The 26,265-nt window shown below is 40.7% G+C and overlaps 1 protein-coding gene across 1 annotated transcript in view; it reads right to left on the bottom strand.

Annotated features, from left to right (window-relative positions):
- Nucleotides 1-6,448, bottom strand: part of Lemd3 (LEM domain containing 3) — a 79,838-nt gene extending 73,390 nt beyond the window's left edge. The window contains exon 1 of the mRNA XM_004650062.2: nt 4,873-6,448. Within this exon, the coding sequence (XP_004650119.2) occupies nt 4,873-6,433 (1,561 nt within the window). The 5' untranslated portion in view covers nt 6,434-6,448. The remainder of the gene's footprint in view (nt 1-4,872) is intronic.
- Between the last annotated feature and the right edge of the window lie 19,817 nt (nt 6,449-26,265).

The following is a 26,265-nucleotide window of genomic DNA, read 5'->3' as shown; positions in this document are numbered from 1 at the left end:
CTTTTTTTTCTCTCTCCTCCTCTCTCTCACAAATAAATAAAAATATTTTAAAAAGTTATATAATTACACAGTGTGACAAACTACGTAAGACATAAAGGACCTTAATTGAGCACAAAATGATGATACAAATTTGAAAGAGTAAAGAGGATTGGGGAATCCGGAAATCCAGAGGGGAAATTTTTAAGAATGAATTTCAAGTAGCTGGAGTTGAGAGTAAAAGACAGTATTCCCAAAGAAGGGAATGACATGGGCAAAGGCATAAAGGCCCAAAATTCCATTATTTAAGTGAATACCACCAAGTAATTCATTTTTCCAGAAAGCAAATGAGAAAGACTTGGAGGAAAAGAAGATCCACACAGGCATGCATAGTCATCAGGAACAGTTTAAGCTTAGATTTGGCCAGAAAAAAAAAAAAAAGAACAAGAAGCCACTGAGTAATTTTAAGACAGAATGACTGTCATGTATGCCTTAGAAATATTGCTCTGACACTGAAAATGGACTAGAAGACCTACAGTCTGGAAGCAGAAACACCTTTTAGACTATCAAAAGTGGGGCAAAAGACTAACCTACAACAGTGATTAACAAAAAAAAAAAAAAATTACAAGAGCTATAGACAATAGCAGCATAGGATGTGGTAATCAGGATGAAAGATAGTTAAGAAGGGAAAGGAAAGGAAAGAAAGAATTTAGGTTTCAAGTTTCTCTCTTGAGCTTGAGCTCTGGATATATGGAAGTACCAATGACAAAACAGGGATTGGGGACAGGCAAAAACTAAGTGAAGGAAAGAAAAATGTCAAATTCTACTGGTACATCTAAAATATGTTCAGTAAACAAATAGTAAGTCTAGAATTCAGAACAGAACTTCATGAGAGAACAAAATTGAGAGGTATTACCCAAGAGAGTAAATGAAACTGCCTAGAGAAATGCATACAAAAGGATTTCAACAAAGATAAAAGTTCCAAAGACTAAAAATATGGAAAAGAACAGCAGATGGGAGCATAACTATGAGACAATGGTGACATACAAGCTTGGAGAGTTGCATAATGGATATAATACAATGTCACTTAAAATTCATGATTCCTTTCAAGGGCCCTTAAAGCCCTTCAAAAGTCCATTATGACTGGCCCATGCCAAATTTGACCATACATCATTCTCCCTCTATTTCATGCTGCCCCACTGAGTTGATAATTCTTTATGATCCTTCAGTAAACAGTTGTTCTTGCTTTGGTATTACACATCTACCAGAATGCTCTTCTTGTCAATGGCTAGATCCTTCAAGTCCAACAGAAGTTCAAATGCCACCTTCTCAAAGGCCTGCCTAGGACTTGTATATACTGTTCCATACCTCTCCACGCTGTCCTTCAAAGTTTACCAGCATTTCCTTGTACTTAAAAGTTAGTACTACTACCTACAATTTGTATTTATTTGTCGATTTTTCTGCCTAGAATGTAAGCTCTGAAAGAGAGATCAATTTTTATCCACATATTTTTCACCACATATCACTACTGCTTCGAATAGTACTTGGCAGAATAGGCCCTGTACAACTGAATGAATATCAACATACACATATTTAAATGAAAAATATTATGAAAGTTCTGAAAAGATTTAGTATTATACCAGGAGTGAGTGTGAAACCAGGAAGGGGGGGGGACATTTTTTTTTTTTTTGCTTCATCCCCCTCAAGTTATCTACAAAAACCCTGTCATCTACATCTGAAGGATTTTTTTTAAATTATTAAGTAGAAACTTTGTATGGACACATCATATGTTGGTACCATCATTTCCCTCCATCTACCACCACAGCACTGAGTGTCATCCTTAGTGGGATTGCTGGTATTCACCATGGAGTTATGGGTTATGTGTTGTAAAGCAGCAATCAGTCATGGGGTGGGAAGGCAATGTCTCTAGATCTTCCCTCCCACTCTGTGGCTCTGACATTCTTTCTACTCACTCTTCTGCAAAATTCCCTGAACCTTGAAGGATAATTTTTTAAATAATGACGAGTCTACAATAACCAGTCCATTCTGCTTTTATCTTTTCTTTTTGTGAGCTGTCATGATTTAATCACCTAAGGAACAATCTGATTCTAAGCTAGTCTTTGAGTTGTCTTGATAGGTAATTCAAAGCTACAATGTTAAAGCTCAGACTTGCCCAAGAACCTATATAGATAATCTAGTCCAACCTCCTAACTGTAAAAATATGAATGCAGACTCAGTAATTTAATGAAAAGTAAATTAATAAAAATGATGAAAAACTTCCAAAGATCAAAGTGATTAAAAACTACTTATTTTTAAAAAAGAACTCCTTAAAAAACTGTTATACATTATGCATAATTTAAATAGTAACTAATAAAAGCTTATCCTCATACATAACCCACAATCTGGTGAAATTACTACTAAAAGTAAAACTTAAACATACTATTTGACCAATGAATCCTATGGTTAACTTATATAACAAAAGATTCATAATAAAACTATTCACTCTTAAAAACCTAACACCGTTAGGTGACCAGACTAAACTAGCGGATTTCCCACCGTGGTTCACAACATATCCAAGTACACTTAAGACTTCATTATACTTGAATTTAAACTTCTACATCTATGCAAAACATATACATTTCTATGTGTATCTAATGGAATTAATAAAAATTAAATGTTAAGCAGCTAAAAATAACATCATTTACAGAAACAATTATTTCACTGAATATATACTGCAATTTACCAGAAATAAACCAAACTTCATTTGAACTTCTAAAAATATGTCGCTTATGTTTGTTTAACAAATTATCTCATTTAATCTTCACAATGACCTTATGATCAGCAGATAGCTACTACCATATAGTATATAAGAATGAGACTCAAAGAGTTAAGTAGCTTGAATTATTCAGATGAGTTCCCCACCCTCTCAACCACTTAGCCCTTGTTACCTCCACCAACCCAAACCATCCATTCATTTACTAAAGTGGAGCCCCTTTAAGATTCCTTTCCTTCCACATGGATGAAAGTGAGACCATGAAAATCCTAGCATTCCTAATTAATGTCATCTACTAAAATTTCAATAAGTGCCTTAAAGTGATGAAAAAAACAAATACTCATCAACAATTCCACAGAAAGTTCTACCAAATATTCTATAATTTTTATAAATTTTCTTTTCTTTTTTGGTTTTTCGAGATAGGGTCTCACTCTAGCCCAGGCTGACCTGAATTCCCTTATGTAGTCTCAGGGTGGCCTTGAATTCAAGGTGATCCTCCTACCTCTGCCTCTCAAATTCTGGGATTAAAGGGGAACACCACACCCACCTATAAAGGCATCTTCTTATCTATAACACTCTACAAATGATACACAAAAGTGTTAAGAAAATGGGCTTTGTAGTTAGAAAAGAATCTTTGTTTGGTTACTTGACTAAGTGCCCAGTTGTGGGTACACGTCTTAACTTACTTGAGTCTCATTATCCTTGTCCATAAAATGAACAAGGCTTAGATCTCAGATAATGACCATATCACATAATTGTTGTTAGAGAAACAGATTCAGGTAAGTACTGCTGATAGTGGTATCATTTAACTTATGGAAGTCTGTTCAATTCTAAAATGCTCTTATTCTTTCCCTCCCCAATATTTAGGGGGCAGGACACAATACATCACTCTGGATCACAGAGAACCAGATAAAGCGCTTTTCTAATAACCCCTGTAAATATGCAATACTGTAATAATCTATTTTTTTACCATCATGGAATTGGCTACCTAAGCCAAAGCTTACACTATTTTGAGTATGTTAACTGCACCTTTCACACTGTTGTGAAATAAAATGTATAATAATAAACCAACTTTCTAAATCATAATACTGTGAATTCCATTTGAAAAATCTTCAGGGGGCATATACTCAGCAGTTGATTATACAATAATTTATTTTCAGTCTTGAAAAGCACATTCCTAATCACTATTAGCATGATTTTACAGATTAGGAAAGGGAAGCTCACTACCTCACTACCTATAAAGACACTTCTTGCTCAACATATAGCCTTTTCCCCTTCTTGTGATCGTTGCCCCCCAAAAACTGTTTCTCTACAAAACTTTTCTTCAGCTCAAGACTCACCTCAAACAGTACCTCCTGTGACCATACAATAAAAGTAATGCAAAGGAATTACTCCACCCTTGTTTTCTTCACAGCACACAGTACTATTTAACTTCTTTGAATAACTTGATTTAGTACTATTGTGTCCTGGTTGCCTTACTGAATGAATGAACACACCTGCCTATGGTTATTTAGCAGTAAATAGCAGGGCACTATAATCAATTCAAGTAAATCAACACCAAGTGCCTGCACTAGCCTCCCATGACTTTTTCCTCAGGTGGGAGGAGAGGTTCTTTGGGCTGGGAAATCAAATAGAAGGTATAGGGATATTCATTTTTTAAACAAATCACAAAACTACCTATCCTGTACAAAACTGCACTTGAACTTCACGACAGTGCATTGCCTTTTAAAACTAAAAAGCAAAGACAAATGCATTTATTATAATGCTTAAAAATGGTACTATCTGAAAACTCATGAGTAATTAGCATCCTCTCAAATACTTATTTAAGGATAAAAGAAAATTAGGACATACACATGCCATTTCCTAACCACCTTGAAAATAGGCTTTTCTTTTTTTCCTCCTAAATTGTTTCTGAATTTAACAATACACCATGCCAAAACACGGCAAATCCCAGCTATGATGAGATACTCTGATAGTGGTAATGCTGTTCTTTCTCAATCATAACACTTGCATGCTGTCGCATTTCGGCGTTCGATCACGTTCTTGCAGGTAGAGGTCACCCCTGAAACAGGCCACTAGCAACGTTCCCTTTGTTACCTGACCCACAAGGGTTTAATACTTACTGAGTCTTCCATCCTCGGGTACTCCCGTCCCTCTCATTCCTAGGTAAGTCAGTCCCAATATTAGGAAAAATAGGCAGGCAGCAGTTAGGAGAAACATGGACAGATAGTGAGCACTGAAACTCCCCGTGGGAGACACCTCCTCGCGTTTGAACTGCTGGAGAAGTTCCTCCTCGGGTTCGGAAAGCTTGGGTTTGCCGTACGTGTTTTTCAGGTAGGTGTGATTGGAGCCCGTGTGGTTGGCGTGGTTGATCCTGAGTGCGCTCGGGGCGGCCGCAGCCGCGCCGGGAGAGAGGCTGTTGGCATAAATCCTGGACGAGTCCACACCGAAGGCCCCGCCGCCGCCGATATGATTATTGATCTTGAGTAGGGAGCCTGGGGACGCCTCCAAGGTGGAGTCCATGTCGGGAAGTGACGGGGACAGCAGCGGGGCCAGCTTCTTAGCGCCAACGCGGTATCTGGGGTTGGGGCTGGAGTCGGCTCGGTCGCACCCTCCTCCCGGCTCGGCCGCCGCCGCCTCGTCTAGACTCCCGGCGGCCGCCGCCCTGTCATTCATCGCGAGTCCTCCCCCTCCCTCCAGCCGGCTGCCCGCGGCCGATTTCGCCGCGAGCGGGGAGAAAGGCTTACTGTGGCTCCGTCGGGGTCGGTGCCGGGAAGCCGAGTCGTCCTTTAATAATACCTGTCGGCCGGCGACCACGTCTTCTTCGTCGTCGCCGTCGCCGTCGCCCTCTTCCTCCGAGTCCGAATAGTTCTCCCGGCAGCTGTAGGGAAGCAGCCGGCTGCCATTCACGGCGCGGCTCGTCCACAACGGCTCGTCGAGCTCGGGCTCCCGGTCCTCCCCGTCCTGTCCCTCGTCGTCGTCGTCGTCGTCCTCGTCGCCGTCCGCACCCCCGTCTCTCCTCCCCGCCGGCGTGTGCAGTTCGGGGCCGGCCGGCCTGCGGGTCCCCCACCACGAGTGAGGCGGCTTCCTGCGCTCGGCCGGCTGGTGGTTCGTCACCTCGCTGGCGGCCGGCGGGGCTCGGAGCCCGCGGAACTGGAGCGCAGCCCGGTCTCGCCTCCCGCTCCCGCCGCCGCCGCCGGCCTGCGCCCGGGGACTGGCCTCCGCGTCCGACTCGTCCGAGCTGAAGCCCAGCAGCACTTTGCTGCCCGCCGCGGGGGTGGCCGACGCGCCCTCGGGCCCTCCTGGCGGGTGGTCGGGGAGGGGGGCCGGCAGCCGGCCCACACCCGCCGGGGTCCGTAAGTACGACAGGTCGCCCGACACCGGCCGGATCCCCATGCCCACGGCCGCCGCCGACCCCGGTCCCGCGGCTCCGACCGTGGCGGCTGCCGTGTTATTGTTATTACTGTTCCGCGTCTTGTTGCCGCGGCCCCCCGACCGGTGCTGCTGCTGCTGCTGCTGCTGCTCTTCCTCTCGAAGCTTCTTCAGCTTCTTGAGGTACACCGGCCGGGTGCTCTCCGTCACTGGGCCCGGAGACAAGCCGTAACGACGGAGCTGAGAGAAAAGCTCTTCATCCGAGAGCTGCTGAGGCGCCGAAGCCGCAGCCGCCGCCGCCGCCGCCGCCATTTTCTCTCCAGGGTGTTTTACAAGCTCCGCGCTACCGGAAGTGACGCGCCGCCCTAGACCCTGAACTAGACCCGGGCTGCGTCGCCCTTCTAGCGCCACGGACGCCTCGGCCAATGGGAGGCGCGGGAGGAGCTCACCTGAGCGGGAAAGGCCACCTGAGCGGCCCGCGGCGGCCCGGCCCCGGCGGCGGCGGCTCTCCCCTCCCGCCCTGGGGTTGCCAGCGCCGCCGTGTCCCCCCTCCTGCCCACCTGTCTCCGCCTGGTCCTTCCAAGGGCCATCCACAGGGCTGACTGTGTCTAGACCACACCTTGACCTCTTCCTCCCAAGCAGCCATCAGTGAAAGGACTCGGCCATGAAGTTCATGGGATTAATTTTCTTTTCATTCAGGATCCTGCAACTGAAGAAGTCCAGAGGAAAAGAAATCCCCAGAGAGGCGCCTTTGGGCTGGCAGTTTTGCTGTCTGACCTTGGGTGTTTTGTGTGTGTCTGTCTGTGTGTCTGTGTCTGTCTGTCTCTGTGCCCCTCTCTCTCTCTCTCTCTCTCTCTCTCTCTCTCTCTCTCTCTCTCTCTCTCTCTCTCTCTCTCTTCCACTTCGTCTTTCTGTTTCATTTTTAAAAGCGACTGCCTCTTGCTGCCTTTCCAAAGCCTCTCTCTCCTCTTTCCTTCCTGAAAGAAACCTAATAAGCCAGCCACGGTGTAGTTTTCAAAAATGTAACCACTGGGTTGTATGTTTAAAAAGTTTTTCCCCTTTTTAAAAAGGTGATGATCGCACAAAGGTTTTGGGAAATGAAGGAGTCTATCACCTGGTTTGTTTTAGGACTGAAGAAAGACACACTTTCCATTCCACTCAGTTCCTTCTTACCATAGCATCTTCCTAACCAATACTCAATTATTGATAGGTTAGTGCTCGTTTTTATTTAAAATATTACCACTTTGCTTCGATGGTTTGCCACGCTAAAAGCTCAAACTTTCGTTGAATGAGTTAATGAACTGCAAAACTGTCATAGAATGAGTATAATTGACAAGGGAAAAATGAGTGGTGAGATGGAAAAACTTACACGAAGAAATAATAGTACCTGAAAAATCCTACCCTCTCATTCACACACTAGGAAATGAATCCCAGAGGGAGAAATTTGCAGATTTGGTAAAGATTGCTTCCTTTCTCCATAAACCCCAACAGAGCTAATACTTAGTGCGTAGTTTGTAGAAACTACAAAACAGCACCTAGCACTATCACTGAAACATTAACAATTTGTCACTTTACCTATTGCATCATACACATCTGTGCAGAAGGATATGTTAGTCGAAAGTGTAGATAGTAGCTTCTAAACTTCCTGAATTCAACAGCAGAAAAATTCTTAGTAGCTTCAATTTTTGACTTTTGGAAAATTTTGCCTTATTCTCAAAAAAAAAAAAAAGCTTTTAGGAGGAGGCTTGCCGTGAGTTTCAGGTGAGTCTGGGCTACAGAGTTAGTTCTAGCTAGGTCACCGTGGGCTACAGGAGGAAAAAAGCTTTTACATGGAGGACCACCACTTCTTTGTCCTTTATCATTGAGACAAAATTTTACAAATGTTCATGAGTCTATTGACTGTTGTACTTTTAAGAATTTTGGCCCCAAAATTTATTACCATAGCTATCTGGGTAGGAAGTCAAATTGTTACAACTTTACTAGACATGGGTTTAGTATAGCAAGGCAGTTAAGCTGAGAACTTTGGAGTTAAATAGAACTGGCTTAGGGCCCTGCTCTTTGTTTTACCTTTATTCTTAGCTTGTCATGTGTTCTCTTCTCTATAGGGGTCACAGTGGTCTATTAGTTCCACCTCTGATTTTCATGAACCTTTAAATGTCCTCCTGGAAGGATTACTGGACAATTTATATTTCTGTCTGTAACTCTGAGTAAATTACTTGATCTTTCTGAATCTTCATTTCTATATATACAAAACCTTCCTCAGGACACTATCTTAGGCATTAAATAGCATGGCATTCATATAATGCTTGGTTCCATGACTAACATAGTGTATATTCAGTATATATTAATAATATAAACCCATCCTTTGTGTATCAATTTCAGTTATATGGTTCCTGAGAACTCCCACATAACCACAATCGAAATGCAGTTGCTGTACAGACAGAAATAGAATCAATCAAACTCTCCCAAGATATTAAATAAACATAGGCATGAGTTAGTGATGATCAAGGGCTTTAATAATAATAGTTGTTAGTCATTTTGATCCTTGGGGGCAGCAAGGTTTGGAACGAAGTAGGTCTCCAGTCTCTAGGCTATATGCCTTAGGGCAAAACTTAGGCTCTCAGAATCTCAATTTATACTTTCATAAGTTGGCAATATTGTCTTCCCTACTTGCAAACAGTATTCAAGAAATATCTGTTAAGGAAAAATGAATGCATATGCTATGTGCAAATGACAACCAATATGTTGTTAATGTCAGTTATTGCCACTCATTAATAATAGTGACAACTACATCATATACAGCTTTATACTTCATGAAAATTTTTGTGTACATGATCTCCTTTGACCTAAAAAAAAAAATCTTACTCCTTGAGGATATTGTAGACACCTATACGGGGTTGTAATTCCCCTTAATTTGGATGCTTACAAAAACAAGGCACTCTCATTGGGCTGGAGAGATGGCTTAGCAGTTCAGCGCTTGCCTGTGAAGCCTGAGGACCCCGGTTCGAGGCTCGACTCCCCAGGACCCACATTAGCCAGATGCACAAGGGGGCGCACGAGTCTGGAGTTCGTTTGCAGTGGCTAGAGGCCCTGGCGCACCCATTCATTCCCTCTCATTCTATCTATCTGCCTCTTTCTCACTCTGTCGCTCTCAAATAAATTAAAAAAATAAAAGACACTCTCAGGAGAACCTTCTCAGCCTCAGCCCTGTCATTGCTCATGTCTGACATTCTCTTTGAGTAATAGATTTTTGTTGTTGTTGTTTTGCTTTTTTGAGGTAGGGTCTCACTCTAGCTCAGGCTGACCTGGAATTCACTATGTAGTCTCAGGGTGCCCTTGAACTCATGGCAATCTTCCTACTTCTGCCTCCCCAGTGCTGAGATTAAAGGCATGTGCAACCACACCAGGCTTGGCCCCTAGATCTCCCTCTACTTCCAGACTGCCTAACTCTTAAAGCATGGACTCTATCTTAACCACACCTAGGACTTGACAGGGACTACAATCACAGGCTTATCTCTAGTACATAGCTTCCAAAATTTTGATTAAGGAAGGCATTTATGATATAGGCTGCCCTTTAAAGTCATGCCATCAGCTTACATGGAAGAACTTTGTATAGAATTATATGAAACCCAACATAATAATCAAATAAAGGTACTGCCAGTGGTTTATTTCCTTGAAGAATAATCTTTTGGGCTGAAGAGATGGCTTAGTGGTTAACCCTTGCCTGTGACGCGTAAGGACTCCGGTTTGAAGCTCAATTCCCCAGGACCCACATTAGTCAGATGCACAAGGGAGCGCACACATCTGGAGTTCATTTGCAGTGGCTGGAAGCCCTGGTGTGTCCATTCTCTCTTTCTCTCTGCCTGTTTCTCTCTGTGTTGCTCTCAAATAAATAAGAATAAAAACAAAAAAGATTTAAAAAAAAATAATCTTTCTAGTCTTAGTACTAGAATAATACTAGAAATTAATGTTTTCCTAGAGCAATATTTTGGCTTGGATTTTGCTCTGTATTATTTTTTATTGAGATAAAATTCATGTAACATAAAATTACCTATTTTAAAGTATACACATAACATGCAGTACATTTACAATGTTGTATAACCATGACCTCTGTCTAGTCCCGAAATATTTTCATTATTCCCAAAGAAGTCCCTTCACTCTTTAAGAAACCACTCCATATTTCCCTCTCCCTCTACCTCAGGCAACCATTTCAAGTTCTTGTTTCTATGGTTATAACTTTTCTGAAAATTTCACATGAAAATTGAATCAAACATTATGTGACCTCTTATATCTGACTCCTAACTTAGAGTAAATGTTTTCAAGATGTATGCATATTGTGACCTGTATCTGTACCTCAATTCTTTTTTTTACAATATTTTATTTTTATTTATTTATTTGATAGAAAGGGAGAGAGAGGCAGGAAGAGAGAGAGAGAGAAAATAAACATGCCAAGGCCTCTAACCACTGCAAACTCCAGATGCAGGTGCCACCATGTGCATCTGGCTTACAGGGTTCCTGGGGAATAGACTTGGGTCCTTTGGCTTTGCAGACAAGTGCCATAATCTATCCAGCCCACCTCAGTTCCTTTTATAACTGATTAATATATTGGGTTTTTGTAATGAAGAAATATTTATTTTATTTTATTTATTTCATAGAGACAGAGAAGAGGCCAAGAGTGAGAGAGATAATGGGTGCACCAGGGCCTTCAGCCACTGCAAACCAACTCCAGATGCATGCGCCCCCTTGTGCATCTGGCTAACGTGGGTCCTGGAGAATTGAGTCTCAAACCGGGGTCCTTAGGCTTCACAGACAAGGGCTTAACCATTAAGCCATCTCTCCAGCCCTTTTTAAAAAGAGTTTTAAAAATTCATTTATTAGAGACAGAGAGAAGGAGAGAGGATGTGTGACAATGGGCACACCAGGGCCTCTAGCCACTGCAAATGAACTCCAGATGCATGTTCCACCATGTGCATCTGTCTTACATGGGTCCTGGAGAATCAAACCCGGGTCCTTAGGCTTTGCAGACATGCACCTTAGCTGCTAAGCCATCTCTCCAGTTGAGTTCTTGCTTTTGATAAAACTGATTTATATACCTGGAAAGCACATTACTTAAAGGAAGGTGACCACTCTTGTTTCTCTGTGTATGCTTACTAGCCCTTCTCTTTTTCCAGTATTCATGGAGCAGCACGAGACACTCACCAGAAACCAAACAGATGTGGTCACCTTGTTTTAGACTTTTAACTTCTGAGTAATGTAAATCTCTTTTCTTTATGAATTGCATAGGCTCAACTGCTCTGTTATAGCAACAGAAAATAGACCACAATGCTGACATGACAAAAAGAAAATGATCAAACTCAGCCAATCCAAACCAACCAGCAACCCAACTGGCTACATAACTAGGAGCTTCCGCTCAAATCATAGCCAACTAAAGCAAAACCTTAAGACTTCCTGTTAGACCATACCCAACTAAGGCCAATGCTTAGCTGTAATCAACCCAATTCTTTACATACTCTACTTCCATATTCACCTATAAAAGCTCCCTGCTCTTGCTGCTTAAGCCCACGGCTTCTTTTTGGCTCTGGTGCTTCTCAGATCATGAATGACTGCCCTGCTGATATCCTGCTAAATTTATTATGTCTGAAATTTTCATTTTCACAGGAAGACCCTGTTGGTTTGGTTATTGTAGCAGACAGCTTCAGGTTCACTGAAATGAACCTTCAGACCAGACACAGTTATGGAGGAAGAGATATTTATTGAAGCTTACAGATCCAGGGGAAGTTCCATAATGGCAGAAGAAACTGGCCTGCCTTCACCAAGCAGAGAGAGAGAAGCACAAGCCAAAAAGCCAAAGCCACATAGCACACTTTAGGAACTCCAGCTAGGCCCACTTTGCATATCTTTCGATTGAAATCTGAAGCCCACCAGTACACCTTAAGATCCACCCAGTGACACTGCCTCCTGCCAGGTAGCTGCAGAAGCAAATTACAAACAAATAAAAAATTGAATATATTGGGGGCCATCTATTCAAACCACCACAGTTATTTACCTGTTTCTCTCTTTTGAGATTATGGTTAACAAGCTCAGACTAAAATTTGTGATCCAGACATAGCAAGTTTATAGAACTACATAATATAAATTTTGTAAATTAATCCCATTATTAGAACCATCTAAATGTTTTGTGTGTAATTGCCTCATTTTAAAAACTGATTTTATCTTCCTAATATCATACACATCTGTGGTGGTTTGATTCAAGTGTCCCCCATAAACTTATATGTTCTGAATGCTAGGTCTCTAGCTGTTGGCAATTTGGAAATTGTAGCCTCCTGAGGGAGTGTATTTTGGGGAGCAGGCTTATGGATGTTACAGGCAGCTTTCCCTTGCCAGTGTGTTTGGAACACTCTCCTGCTACTGTTAGCCTGATGTTGGCCAGGAGGTGATGTCCACCTCTGCTCATGCCATTATTTTCCCCCTCCATCATGGAGCTTCCCCTCAAGTCTGTAACCCAAGATTAACCTTTTCCTCCTACAAGCTGCTTTGGTTTGGTGCTTTCTGCCAGCAATGTGAAGCCGGCTACAATGACATCTTTTCAACTATCATAAATTATTTGATAAATGTGATATAATTCCCCTGACACTTGAGTGGGTAGATTTTCATTAGATTTTATGTCTTATTGATGAAGAAACTGAAAGTTAGAAAAAGTTACTTGACTCAAGTCCCATAAAAATCAAGGGGAAAACTGAAGTCCAAGGACATCTGAGTATGAATTCCATCTTCTTTCCATTGTTCCATACTAACTCCTGAGTATTTTTCAAATATCCTTTGGTAACATGTATAGCACTAAACTGTGTGCCCACTTTCCTTGCCCACCCTAAAGAGAAAGGTGTCTGTAATGTAGCAAGGAAAAGGACAGAAGCTTTTGTTCTTAACCTGTTTCTTGCTCTTGTTGCTACATGTAGGAACTGGAAAGAAAACTCAAAAATCTAAAACTGATTATATCACTTATTTTCTAGCAGATCAAAAAAGTGACACAATATTGTATTGATGTTATCATTGAAATTCTCTTAAATGTGCCTCAAGGATGTGTTCACAGGTTTTTAATCTACAAAGTTCCTGGTATTTATTTTTCTTTTTAATTGCTTAACTTCTATTCAAAACTAACACCTCTTCTAAGGAAGAAGCCAGAATAAGCAGCCTGAAAATACAACATGGTATTGAGAAATGTTGGACAAAATTCTCATCCTATATTACTGTGAGAATTAGTCAAGAACATTTTATAGTGAGAACATCTGTTTTCTTTTTCCATATATAACTCAAACAGGTGAGAAACAATCATAGGATTCAAGTAAACAACATACATATGCCATGCTTGATAGTTATATCCTACTGTAATTATGCAGCCAAGTGATTACCTAAAACAAATGAAAAAATTTAGAAACATCATTTTGTATTAACATCTGATAGATGAGGGTCTCAAAGGTAGGAAATATGTATTCTATTCCCATTTCTTCAATTGTAGTAATATTGTATGTTCCCTCACAGTTTACAAAACCTTTAATGATCTCATTTGATCTTTATACCTACTCTAGGGGGAAGGTGCATCCTATGTCTATAAAGGAGAATATTTGAGCTCATAAACTTTCTGTCATTTGTCTGTTGTGAGAGCTAACAAGAGCTGAAATTCAAAATTACTTCTATACTGTTCATTTTAGTTCACAATATTATCTCATGTGAATAGATTGAGCCATTGAAACTTTTGTCTTTTGGTTATTCATCAATAAAAGGTGTAAGTAAAGCAATTTGGCCATTAAGGTAACTTCCAAATCTAAAATAACTGAAAACACTTTCTTATAACATTTGTTATTATACTTATTATTATGGCTCTTTATATACTTGCTTGGTTTCCACCCCTAAACTTTATGTGCTTTTTGAAACTTCTATCCTTACCATCTCCTAATTTATTGTCTGCATAGTAGATCATCATGCAAATGTGTTGCTCAATACAGAATTCATACAGAGACCCTACCTTAACAGAATGGCATTAGGAAGATTCTCAAATGGCCCATGAAAACATATAAATGCATCAAAGATCGGCCTACTATGGGATTGTCTAGAAATAGGGAAATATGTCTTTGAATTGAGTGTGAAGTCTAATGTATATAATTGTAAGAGAATCATGGCTCAGGAAGTTTAGTTTACATACTCCAAAAGTTTAGTTTCATTAAGCAGCAAAAAAGTGTTTTAATAACAATGTTTCCCAGTCTCACATCATGTGGGCAGGACAGTAAACAAAGGGAACTGAACACTTCCAGTTATGACTACAGGTTTTTTCAATGAAATCCTTTCTTTAAACCCCATTTTATTTGTGGTTCAAGAACTTCATATAAAACAACCATTTTAAAAAGATCACCAGAGGCCTGAAGAGATGGCTTAGTTGTTAAGGCACTTGCCTGTGAAGCCTGAGAACCCAGGTTCAATTCCCCAGGACCCACACAAACCAGATGCATAAGGTGACACATGCATCTGGAATTTGTTTGCAGTGATTGGGAGGCCCTGGCACACCCATTCTTTCTCTCTCTCCCTCTTTTTCACTCTCTCATAAATAAATAAATATCACCAGGTGTAGGGTATATAATATTTAAATTCTCCACATGTCTCCTTTGATGCTTCTTAGCTGTTTTCCTCTGAAGCTTAAGCATGGATAGGAAGGAGGGTATTGTTAGTTATTATTAATGGAATAGAAAGTTTCTTCCATTACTCAAGACTGAAGCCTTTCAGATAAAGTTACTTTTGAACAGGCTTCTAAACAGAATAATGGGGGAAAATATAGGCAGCTATCTAAGGAAAGAGGCAAGTGCTAAAACCCAGAGTGGGAGAATGCAAAGGAGATCATGCTTTGAATAGAAGGACTCAGTATAAAAGGCATAAGGAGGGGAGTGGGACAAACCCTAGAAGATGAGATCAAATCAGTGGTAGAAAAAGTAGAGTATATGTCTTGTTGGGCCTTTGATGTCATGGAAAGGACTGTGAATTTCATTCTGAATAGGATAGGAAGCCATTATAATGTTTTAAGGAATACAGCAGTGTCATTTAATTCTGATGTGTGTAGAGCAGAAAGAAAAGAAACAAGTTAGGAAATGCAATAACTCACGTGAAAAAAAAAACTGATATAGAACACAGTGGTAATGGGAGGAAGTAAGAGGCATTTGAATTCTTAACATGTATTATCTTATTTTACTATTACTTAAAAAAAATAGTTCTGAGAGCCAATCTAGCCATATAGTCCAGGCTGACTTCAAATTTACAATCCTACTAAGTCTTATTTCCAGTCTTGTAAATTATAGGATTAGATATGCCCCACCATGCCTAGGTTTTTGTTTCAGGTTTTAATTTTTTATTATTTTGGTTTTTGAAGGTAGGGTCTCACTCTAGTTCAGACTGACCTGGAATTCACTATGTAGTCTCAGGATGGCCTCAAACTCTCAGTGATCCTCCTACCTCTGCCTCCCAAGTGCTGGGATTAAAGGCCTATGTCACCACGCCCAGCTTTAATTACTTTTTAATTTTTTTGTTCATTATTTATATATTTATTTAATTGAGAGTGACAGACAGAGAGAGAAAGAGGCAGATAGAGAGAGGATGGGTGCTCTAGGGCCTCCAGCCACTGCAAACGAACTCCAGATGTGTATGCCCCCTTGTGCATCTGGCTAACATAGGTCCTGGGGAATCAAGCCTGAACCAGGGTCCTCAGGCTTCACAGGCAAGCGCTTAACCGCTAAGCCATCTCTCCAGCCCAGCTTTAATTATTTTTAATTAATACATAAACATTGTACACATTCATGGGGTAGCATATGATGTTTCATTATGTGTATACATTGTGTAATGTTGAAGTCAGGTTAACTATATCTCAAACATCATTTCTTTATAGTGAAAATATTCAAAATCCATTCCTCTAGCTTTTTAAGATGTACAGTACACTATTGTTATCTACAGTCCTCCCTGCTATGCAGCAGCACACAGAACTCATTGCATTTAATTGTAACTTAACACTCATTGAGATTCCTTTCGCTGTCCAATCACCCACAGTTTTTAGACAGAGCTAAACAAGACTTACTTAACAATTGGATTATGGATATGAGGAAGGGATATCATAGGAGGAAATTGATAATGACTGTATAGTTATAGGCTAAGCATCCAGAAAAAAACAAAGCTATTTCCTGAGATGTGGTAGCCTAGGGATACAGTAAACCTTTGAGGAGTCAAGGGATGCATATGGATATGTGTTGCTTGTGGCTTTGAAGGAAACGAGTCTAGGAATCACTGTTTATGTGAGTGTGGAGTTCAGGGGGAACTCTGGATTAATCTTGTAAGTGTGAATGTCAGTAGCAGATAGATGGAAATTAAAGTCATGGAAATCATGCAAAAGAGATATCTGAGAGCTGACTCTTGTTCTATGCCAGCATTTAGAGATCAAGAGGAGACTGAAAACTAGCTGGTGGTAAGAGGGTGATGTGTTGAAAGCTGTTAGGTCAAGTGTTGACAAGCTCTCCAAAATCATGTACTTTCCTGTATATACTGGACACTCTCCATGAAGGCACAAGGGTGGTGATTCTTAAAAATATTAAAGAATTCTAATATATCTCTATTGAGTAAGAAATGATAAAAATTAATCATAACATTGTGGTAGTAAAATTATAAGGAAAATATTTAATTATCCTAAATATTTCACCATGTTTTAAATAAAAATAAGCTTCACAAAAATGTCCCAACTTATCATTCTTTTCTATCAATCATCACTTGGTTTCTCTTCTTAGCATTTTAATATTTTTTTCATAAAAGTTCACATGGCTCAAGTTTTCTAAAGGAAGGAAGAAATAGCTGATCACTACTGTCTATTTAAAAAAAATTCATATGAGGGCTAGAGAGATGGCTCAGTGGTTAAGGCACTTACCTGTGAAGCCTAAGTGCCCAGGTTCAGTTCCCCTGTACTCACATAAGTGAGATGCACATGGTGGTGCATGCATCTGGAGTTTATTTGCAATGGCTGAAGGCCCTGGCACACCCATGTTCTCTCTCTCTCTCTCTCTTTCCCCCCTCTCTCAAATAAAAAAAAAAAAATTTTAAGAAAGTCCACATGGCTCACATTTTCTAAAGGAAAGGAGGAATAACTGATGGCTTCTATTTTTTTTAAAAAAAGTCCTTATGAGGGCTGGAGAGATGGCTCAGTGGTTCAGGCTCTTCACTGTAAAAGCTGACAACCTGGGATTTATTCACCAGTACTCATGTACAGCCAGATGCATAAAGAGGGGCATGCATCTGGAATCCATTTGCAGTGTCTGGATGCCCTGGTGCGCCCATTCTCTCTGCCTGTCTGTCCTCTATCTGTCTCTATGTTTGCAAATATATTAATTATTTGTTTAAATTTATGTGAAAATAATAACTTTTGGGCTGAAGAAATGGTTTAGTGGTAAGGACACTTGCCTGAAAAGCCAAAAGACCCAGGTCTAACTGCCCAGTAACCATATAAAGCCAGATGGACAAGGTGGTGCATGTGTCTGGAGTTCATTACAGTGGCTGGAGGCCCCACTCTCTTTCTCTTTCTGCCTCTTTTTAAAAATTTTTTGTTTATTTTTATTTATTTATTTATTTGACAGCAACAGACAGAGAGAGAAAGAGACAAACAGACAGAGGAGAGAGAGTGAGAATGGGTGCACCAGGGCCTCCAGCCACTGCAAATGAACTCCAGATGTGTGCACCTCCTTGTGCATCTGGCTAACGTGGTTCCTGGAGAATCAAGCCTCGAACCGGGGTCCTCAGGCTTCACAGGCAAGCGCTTAACCACTAAGCCATCTCTCCAGCCCTCTTTCTCTCTCTCAGATAAATAAATAAAATAAGCTAAAGAATAACTTTTGATTTAAGATGCATGATTTTTAGTAAAGTCTTTAATACCACAGGTTTTGGGTGGGGATCTGAGCAACAAAACTTATACTCAATAAACAGAATATTTTTTCTAGCTTAATATAAGTGGTTTGGATTATTGGAAATAATTTCTTGGTTTCAATTATGAATTTGGGGATTCCTTTGCAACTTTTACAGGGGTGCACCTCTGTTTCTATTTGAGATGCAACCTAAATATCTTAATGATTATCAATGGATTTGATAATCCAGCAGATACGATGAAGACAGATATAAATAAAGTGCATGTTTTTATTGGGTAAACCGTGGCAAATTTTTAAAATTTCAAGAGCTGAAGCTGGGTGTGGTGGCACACACCTTTAATCCCAGCACTTGGGAGGCAGAGGTAGGAGGATTGCCAAGAGTTTGAGGCCACCCTGAAACTCCATAGTGAATTCCAAATCAGCCTGGACTAGAGTGAGACCCCACCTTGAAAAAAAAAAATCAAGAGCTGAAAACATCTTAGTGTATTGGTAAATCTTAACATTTTTAGATTAAGGAAATAAAGGTTATCAGGTTATATTATATGTCCAAACCCACTTAACTTGATATTTATAATTAGGGTTAAACCCCAGATACATTAGTTTTGAGACCAGTACTCCATCCTATGAAGACATACTTTAAAGAATACAAGTAACAAAACCTAGTCAGATTGCAACTCAATTATGGGTCTCAATTCTGGTCATTTTTCTTAATTTTATATCAATACAACTTTAGCACTTCCATGATCTCATTGAACTTTAAAATAATACTATTGAAATTCAAGTAATCATCATTCTAATGTTATACAGGTAATGAAATTAAGGGAGAGTTAATTTACTTCTTAAACCTCACAAAACTGGTAGGTAGGTTAGTGCCTTAGGTTTTTGAAGATTGATTAACTATTCTATTTTAATTAATCATTTTAGGAAAAAATATCAAAATGATATATCAAAATAACCTCTACTAAAATACACAACAAAGGGATGAGGAAATGTATCAGCATTTAAAGATGCTTGCTTACAAGCCTGCAGGCCTGAGTTTGATGTGTCACATAAAGCCAGATGCAAAATGCTGCTTCCAAATGGGATCCCAACATGCCTACAGCAGTGGAAGGTGGAGCTCAAGAAAATATGGAAGTGCTTGGCTAGCTAGTCAGATGCACATGGGGCCAAAAATCACAAGAAAGACCCTGTCTCAAAGAAAATGGAAGGAGAGGACAGACACCTTGAGGTTGTCCTCTGACCTCTGGTATGATACACACACACACACACACACACACACACACACACACACACAGTCTAAAAACACGTAAAAACTTTTCTGTTACCAGTTGAAAAATAAAGTGGGATTTCCAGGTAAGATGACAGCGTAGGAACCACACCAAAGCAGCCAGGGGAGAAAAAGCCAAATAAAATAAAACCAGCAAAATACACTCTTCTAAAAAGTGAGGGGTGTAAGAAATTAACAATGGCAGCAGAGAAGTAGGAGAGATCCAGAGAATCCAGAGCCCACAGAGGCCGGCAGAAGCGGCTCCAGCAGCAGCGGCACCAGGTCCGCAGGGCCACAGCGCAAGGCTCAGTTTGAGCAGCAGGAAAAGCCAGGTGAGGGGATTTTCCACTCACACCGGAGCTCTTGCAAACTCAAGAAATGTGAAGGGAGGACTGCAGGGACCAACGGGAGTAGCAGATCAGGAGGTAGAGGATCATGTGGACCAGTGGGAGAACCATCTACAGCCTGGCCTCCCCCACCGCCAGCGCAAGTGCCAGCAAGCACCAGAGTCCAGGGGAAGGGAGATCACGGCACCCAGCACTGGTGACCAGAGCAGCGATCCAGTGACACAGCCAGCCCACTTGAACCCAAAGTGCACCAAAAAGGGACCCAATCAGCAGCGCAGCATAACTGAGACCAAAATCATCCCAAAAGGTAACTGGGATTACACCAGGTCAATACCCACCAAATAAGCCTGTTATTTAGGCTTAAATTCAAAGGGTCATGAAAACAAATGACCATAAATGCGGGTGAGAATGTGGAAAAAGAGGAGCCCTTCTACACTGTTGGTGGCAATGCAATCTGGTCCAGCCATTGTGGAAATCAGTGTGGAGGTTCCTAAGACAGCTAAAAATAGATCTACCATATGACCCAGCTATAGCACTCCTAGGCATATATCCTAAGGACTCATCTCATTACCTTAGATATACTTGCTCAACCATGTTTATTGCCACTCAATTTACAATAGCTGGGAAATGGAACCAGCCTAGATGTCCCTCAACTAATGAATGTATAATGAAGATATGGCACATTTATACAAAGGAGTTCTACTCTGCAGTAAAGAAAAATGAAGTTATGAAATTTGCAGGAAAATGAATGGATCTGGAAAGGATTATACTAAGTGAGGTAACCCAGGCCCAGAAAGCCAAGCATTGTATGTTCTCTCTCACATGTGGATCCTAACTACAGAAGATTGGACTTCTGTGTGAGTAGGAAGAAAACTCAGTAGCAAAGGCCAGTAAGCTAGAAAAGAGATACAAAGAGAAGAAAAAGGAAGGGAGGGGGGTACTTAATAGGATGGTATTGTATATATGTAAGTAGAAGAATAGATTACAGGGAGTGAAAAGGCCCAAGTGAGGTCAGGAAAAGAGATTGAATAAAGGAAAGATGGAGGGAGGACTGATCAAAATCTAAGAGGATATAAATAAGTCATATGGACACCTACTTTCTTGGACACTGGAACACTAAGGAGCTTCTCTTTTCAGATTGCAGTGACCTTCGGATGACTTGGAAGGCATCCTGGTGCTGGGAAGAAGTGACAGGAGTGCTCAGCACTGCAATATCTCTATCGCACCTTCCAAGGTTGAGGGTCCAGTGCGGAAGGGGTAGTGGAAAGAATGTAAGAGCCAAAGGAAGAGTAGGAGTCCTTACAACATGCTCCTCCAGACACAAAATGCCCTGGATATCCATGATCTCACAGTGCCTGACACTACCTACACAAGACCATCATAACAGGAGGAAAAGATCATGACATCAAAATAAAAGAGAGGCTGGTTGAGAGGGGGAGGGGATATGATGGAGAATGGAGTTTCAAAGGGGAAAGTGGGAGTGAGGGAATTACCGTGGGATATTGTTTATAATCATGGAAGTTGTTAAATACTACTACTACTACTACTACTAATAATAATAATAATAATAATAATAATAATAATAAAGTGGGTATCAGTGATTCCTAACTTGGAACAGCTAGAGTTGCTGCTATACCTGACAGGCAACTCAAGGGCCAGACTATTGTCTGGATGGAATGGAATGGTTGGGGAAAGGGGAGTGGGAGGCTGGGGGGAAATAAACACAAAACTAAACCCAAATTGAACTGGTACCACAGAAACCATTCTCCTTGATAGAAGAGTAAAATATATAACCCCCAACTGGAGTATGGAGGAATCATCTGGTAGGAAGAGCCCTGGAGAGGCTAGGATGAAGCCTAACCTTAAAATACTTGGCTCTGGCCTATAACCCCCAATACCAGAAATTGGTTGCTACCCACATTGAGCTGTAGATCAGAGAGAGCTATAAGGTCCTCAAAACAAGATAGCTTATGTCAAAGCACTTGATTACCTTCCTGAGGTAAAAGGTAAGACCCTATTGCTTAAGACACTACATGCTGCCCACACAGAGCACTGAGAGACCTTCTAGAATCCTGAAGGGAATCAGTTACAAAGAGGAAACCCATTTAATGAGGGAAAGTGCTACATGAACTATTGGGGCAAAGTGGCCGGCAACTTTGTGAGCAAGCCGGGGTCACAGCTACCAAAAGCAACCATCCTGACAAGATTTTTCCATCTGTACAATGGTGGCACGCAGCCTTGGTTGGTAACTGAAGGCTTTCTGATTGGCTAAGAGACCTTAGGGAAAAGGAACCCATAGCTAGAATTGGGAACCAGGTCAGAATCCCATGGAGACCAAGATTATGGACTCCAATGACAAGCTCCCACTAGTCTTTAGACAAAAGAGGGGCTATGTCCATGAAAACCTTTCTTAATTAACAATGCTTATCCCATGTGAATATACTGACTGTACTCTCTGTTGGAAAATATGTTCTTCATTTTCAGAAGAGAGTGTGACCCAAGGAGATAAGCCAAGGCCCAGGAGAATCCACAGAGGATTTTGTGAGATGAACAAGAATGCTGCTTCCATGTTGAGCTTGACAATATGCACCAGGATGACAGAGACAGATGCTGAGGATACTCAACACATACCCAAACAGAAATCCAGAAGCCCCTGAGAGCATTTCACTAAAGTAGACTTAAAAAACACCCACCACCAATCATGAAATTTTGCGGAAGAGGGGCCAGAAAGATTATAAGAGCCACAGTCTGGAGGGCAAACCCAGAGGCATCCCTGCCCCAATGACTGACTTCTGCTTTTACAATACATAACTCAGAACCCATGGGTAACATCAGCAACCCCACTGAGGTGGGCCCTTAACAAATTGGGGGCAGGGAGGAGGGAAATGGTGGTAACAGTACATGATATGCCCATACAAAGCACATTATTAATAAAATAAAATATCACCCCTTTCATTCCCACTCAGTGCCCCACAGCCTGCGAGCTGGCTGCCAAGGCGGTGCCATCCATCTACACAGATGATGACATGCTCCCTGCAGCATGCACCTAGATACTGGCATGGCTTCCTGATGGCTCTGCTGCTGCCTGCACTCCCACCAGGCCCCAGCACACCATGCCAAGCCAGCAGCCCTGCCACTGCCCCCACCAGGACACAGACTTCTGGTTAAGATGGCAGCATAGGAACCATGCCAAATCAGCCTAGGGAAGAAAAAGAAAAAAAAAACAGAAATGAAAATAAAAACAGCAAAACACACTCTTCTGTTAAAAAGTGAAGGTATAAAAGAAATTATCAATCACAGCAGGGAAGTAGAAGAGATCCAAAGAATCTACAGACCACAGAAGCATGCAGAAGTGGATGCAGCAGTGGCAGGACCAGGTCTTTGTGTCCATGGCCACCAGACTTGGCTTGAGCCACAGGAAAAGCCAGGTGAGGGGATTTTTCACTCATACTAGCCTCCTTAAAACTCAAGAAACATGGAAGGGAGGATGGCAGGAACCATCGGAGCAGGTCATGAGGAAGAGGATCACAAGGACCAGTGGGAGAACTTCAGCCACTATCCACAGCCTCCCCTCCGCCACACCAACACAAGCAGCAGCAAGCACTAGAGACCTGGGGAAGGGAACTCACCTACACAGCACCTGGCACAGGTGATCAGAGCAAGCCACCAACCCAGCCACCCTACTTGAGCCCACAGCACAGCAAAGAGAAACCTAAGAGGGTGTGCAGCATAGTTGAGACCAAAGCCATCCCAAAAGGTAACTGGGATTACACTATGTCAGTACCTGCCAAATAAGCCTGGTATATAAGCTTACATCAGAAGGGATAATTGCACCTTCATGTCATGGTAAATTATATGTTAAATCTATATATGATGGATGGTCAGATTTGTCATTCTTAAATAAGCTACATTTTGGGCTTGTCATTTGTTGCTTCCTGATTTAAGATGCCTTTGTCTCTTCCTCCGTCATTCATTGGGGATTGCACTTGGTCACAAGCTGACCTTGGAACCCTCTACAGATCAGAAATCTTAGCCTTCCAGGTGACAGGATTAAGGTTGTGGGGCAACACACATCCTTAGGGACTGTGACTTTGTTAGAGGGTCATAATACCTACTCTTGCATAAATACTCTGTGCTGTTATTCATTGAATATATATATTGTTTAGTTAAATTTTAGAATTTACCTGTGTTTTGTTCCACCCAGCCTACTTGAATACTTTCATAGCAGGCAAACCCAACAACTAGGGTCACTTTTGTGATTACTCTGAGAACTTTTTAAAATTTTTTATTAATTAGTTTTGTATTCAGCAAATACAGTCAGTTTGGTACCATTATTAGGCTCATCTGTGACCTACCCCCTCCCCATTGCCCCTCCTTGTTGAGGTATATGGGTCATACATTGTACTCTGAGAATCTTAAGAGTCACACCTAGCACCTTAAGCTCCTACCCTGAAGATATATAACATCAAATTGATCAATACATGTAATAATAATGCAGATAATTAGAAAACCCCAAGCATTAAATAAATCCAAGATGAAAAAAAATCTCTACATTATAATACAAGAAGCACAAAAAAAAATCAAGACAATATAAACCCACCAAATGACCTCCAGTGAGACTAATTTAGAGAAACTTCCTGAGAAAGGTTTCAAAAGAATGATTATAAATATGTTCAAAGAAATCAAAGAGGAAATCAAAGAAAACACGGGAAACCAATTTAATGAAATAAAGAGGTCAATATAAGACATGAATAAGGAAATCGAAATAACAAAGCAAAATGAGGCAGAAGTACTAGCAGTGAGAAGCACAGTCAGTCAAATAAAAAACTCTATAGAAAATCTCACCAGTAAAATGGATGAAGGAGAGAACAGCATATCTAAACTATAGCAGGTGGCAGATATAATACAGTCCAACCAAGAGAAAGACTAATTAGAAAATATGAATGGGAATTTCAAGATATTCAAACACTGAAAAGATCAAACATAAGAATTCAGGGTATAGGAGAAGGAGAAGAATCTTACTCCAGATACATTACAAGTATTTTCAACAAAATCATAGAAGAAAACTTCCCCCCAAATTGGGGAAGAGATGCCAATGCAGATACAGAAATCCTTTAGAACACCAAACAGACAAAACCTGGAAAGAACCTCTCCTCGCCATATTATATTTAAACTACCAAACATACAAACCAAAGAAAATATATAGAAAGCAGTTAGAGAGAAAAATAAAGTCACATACAAAGGCAAGCCCACCAGGATAATAGCAGATTACTCAACACAAACTTTGAAAGCCAGAAGAGCATAGAGTGATGTAGTCCAAGTTCTGAAAGATAACAACTATCCACCAAGGTTACTTTATCCTGCAAAGCTACCCACTCAAATAGACAGAGAAATAACAACATTCCACAACAAAAGTAGGCTAACAGAATATTTGAAGACAAAACCAACTCTACAGAAAAGACTTGAAAAGATCCTCCTTGCTGAAGAGAAAGAAAAGCATACATATAAGGAACTTAAATAAAACAAACCATTCTCAAATACTAGTTAATACAGGAGAGCAAAGGTAAAACTGGAAGAACTATAAAATGAGAAAAATGGCAAAAATAAATACATACCTTTCAATAATAACTCTTAATATCAATTGCCTCAATGCCCCAACCAAAAGACATAGGTTTGCAGACTGGGTAAAAAAGCAGTATCCTTCAATTCGTTACCTCTAAGATACTCTCCTTTCTACAAAGGATGGACACTATCTTAGGGTGAAAGGTTGGAAAATGTTCAAGCAAATGGGCCTAGAAACTAAGCAGGGGTTGCTATCCTAATATCTGACAAGGTAGGCTTCAATCCAATATTTGTTAGGAAAGATAAGGAAGGCCACTCTATAATGATTAAAGGCACACTCCAACAGGAGGACTTTACAATCCTAAACATATATGCAGCTAACATGGGGGCTCCAAAATTCATCAAACAAATGCTGTTAGAACTAAGGTCACAGATAACACCAAACACAGTTGTGGTGGGTGACTTTAATATCCCACTCTCATGTATTGACAGGTCATCCCAGCAAAAAAATAAACAGAGAGGCATCTGGATTAAATGAGGTCATAGAACAAATAGACCTAACAGATATATACAGGACATTTCATCCAAAATGCTGCAGAATACATTCTTTTCTGAAACACATGGAACATTCTCTAAAATAGACCATATATTAAGACAAATTTTAACAAATACAGGAAAATTGAAATAATTTCTTGCATTCTGTCTGATCACAATGGGATCAAACTACAAATCAATAGCATGAAAAGCTATAGAGCATACACAAAATCATGGAAATGAAATGATGCACTAGTAAATGATGAATGGGTCAATGAAGAAATCAAGGAGGAATTTAAAAAATTCATAGAATCAAATGATAATGAGAACATAACATACCAAAACCTTTGGGACACAATGAAGGCAATCCTAAGAGGGAAATTTATAGCTTTAAGTGCCTATATTAAGAAATTAGAAAGGTTGCAAGTAAACAACTTAATGCTTTACATTAAGGCCTTGGAAAAATAAGAACAAAGCAAACTGAAAATCCATAGATGG

Source organism: Jaculus jaculus, chromosome 6, assembly GCF_020740685.1.
Source record: "Jaculus jaculus isolate mJacJac1 chromosome 6, mJacJac1.mat.Y.cur, whole genome shotgun sequence".
NCBI classification, from domain to species: domain Eukaryota; kingdom Metazoa; phylum Chordata; class Mammalia; order Rodentia; family Dipodidae; genus Jaculus; species Jaculus jaculus.
This window is presented reverse-complemented; position numbering and strand designations above follow the sequence as displayed.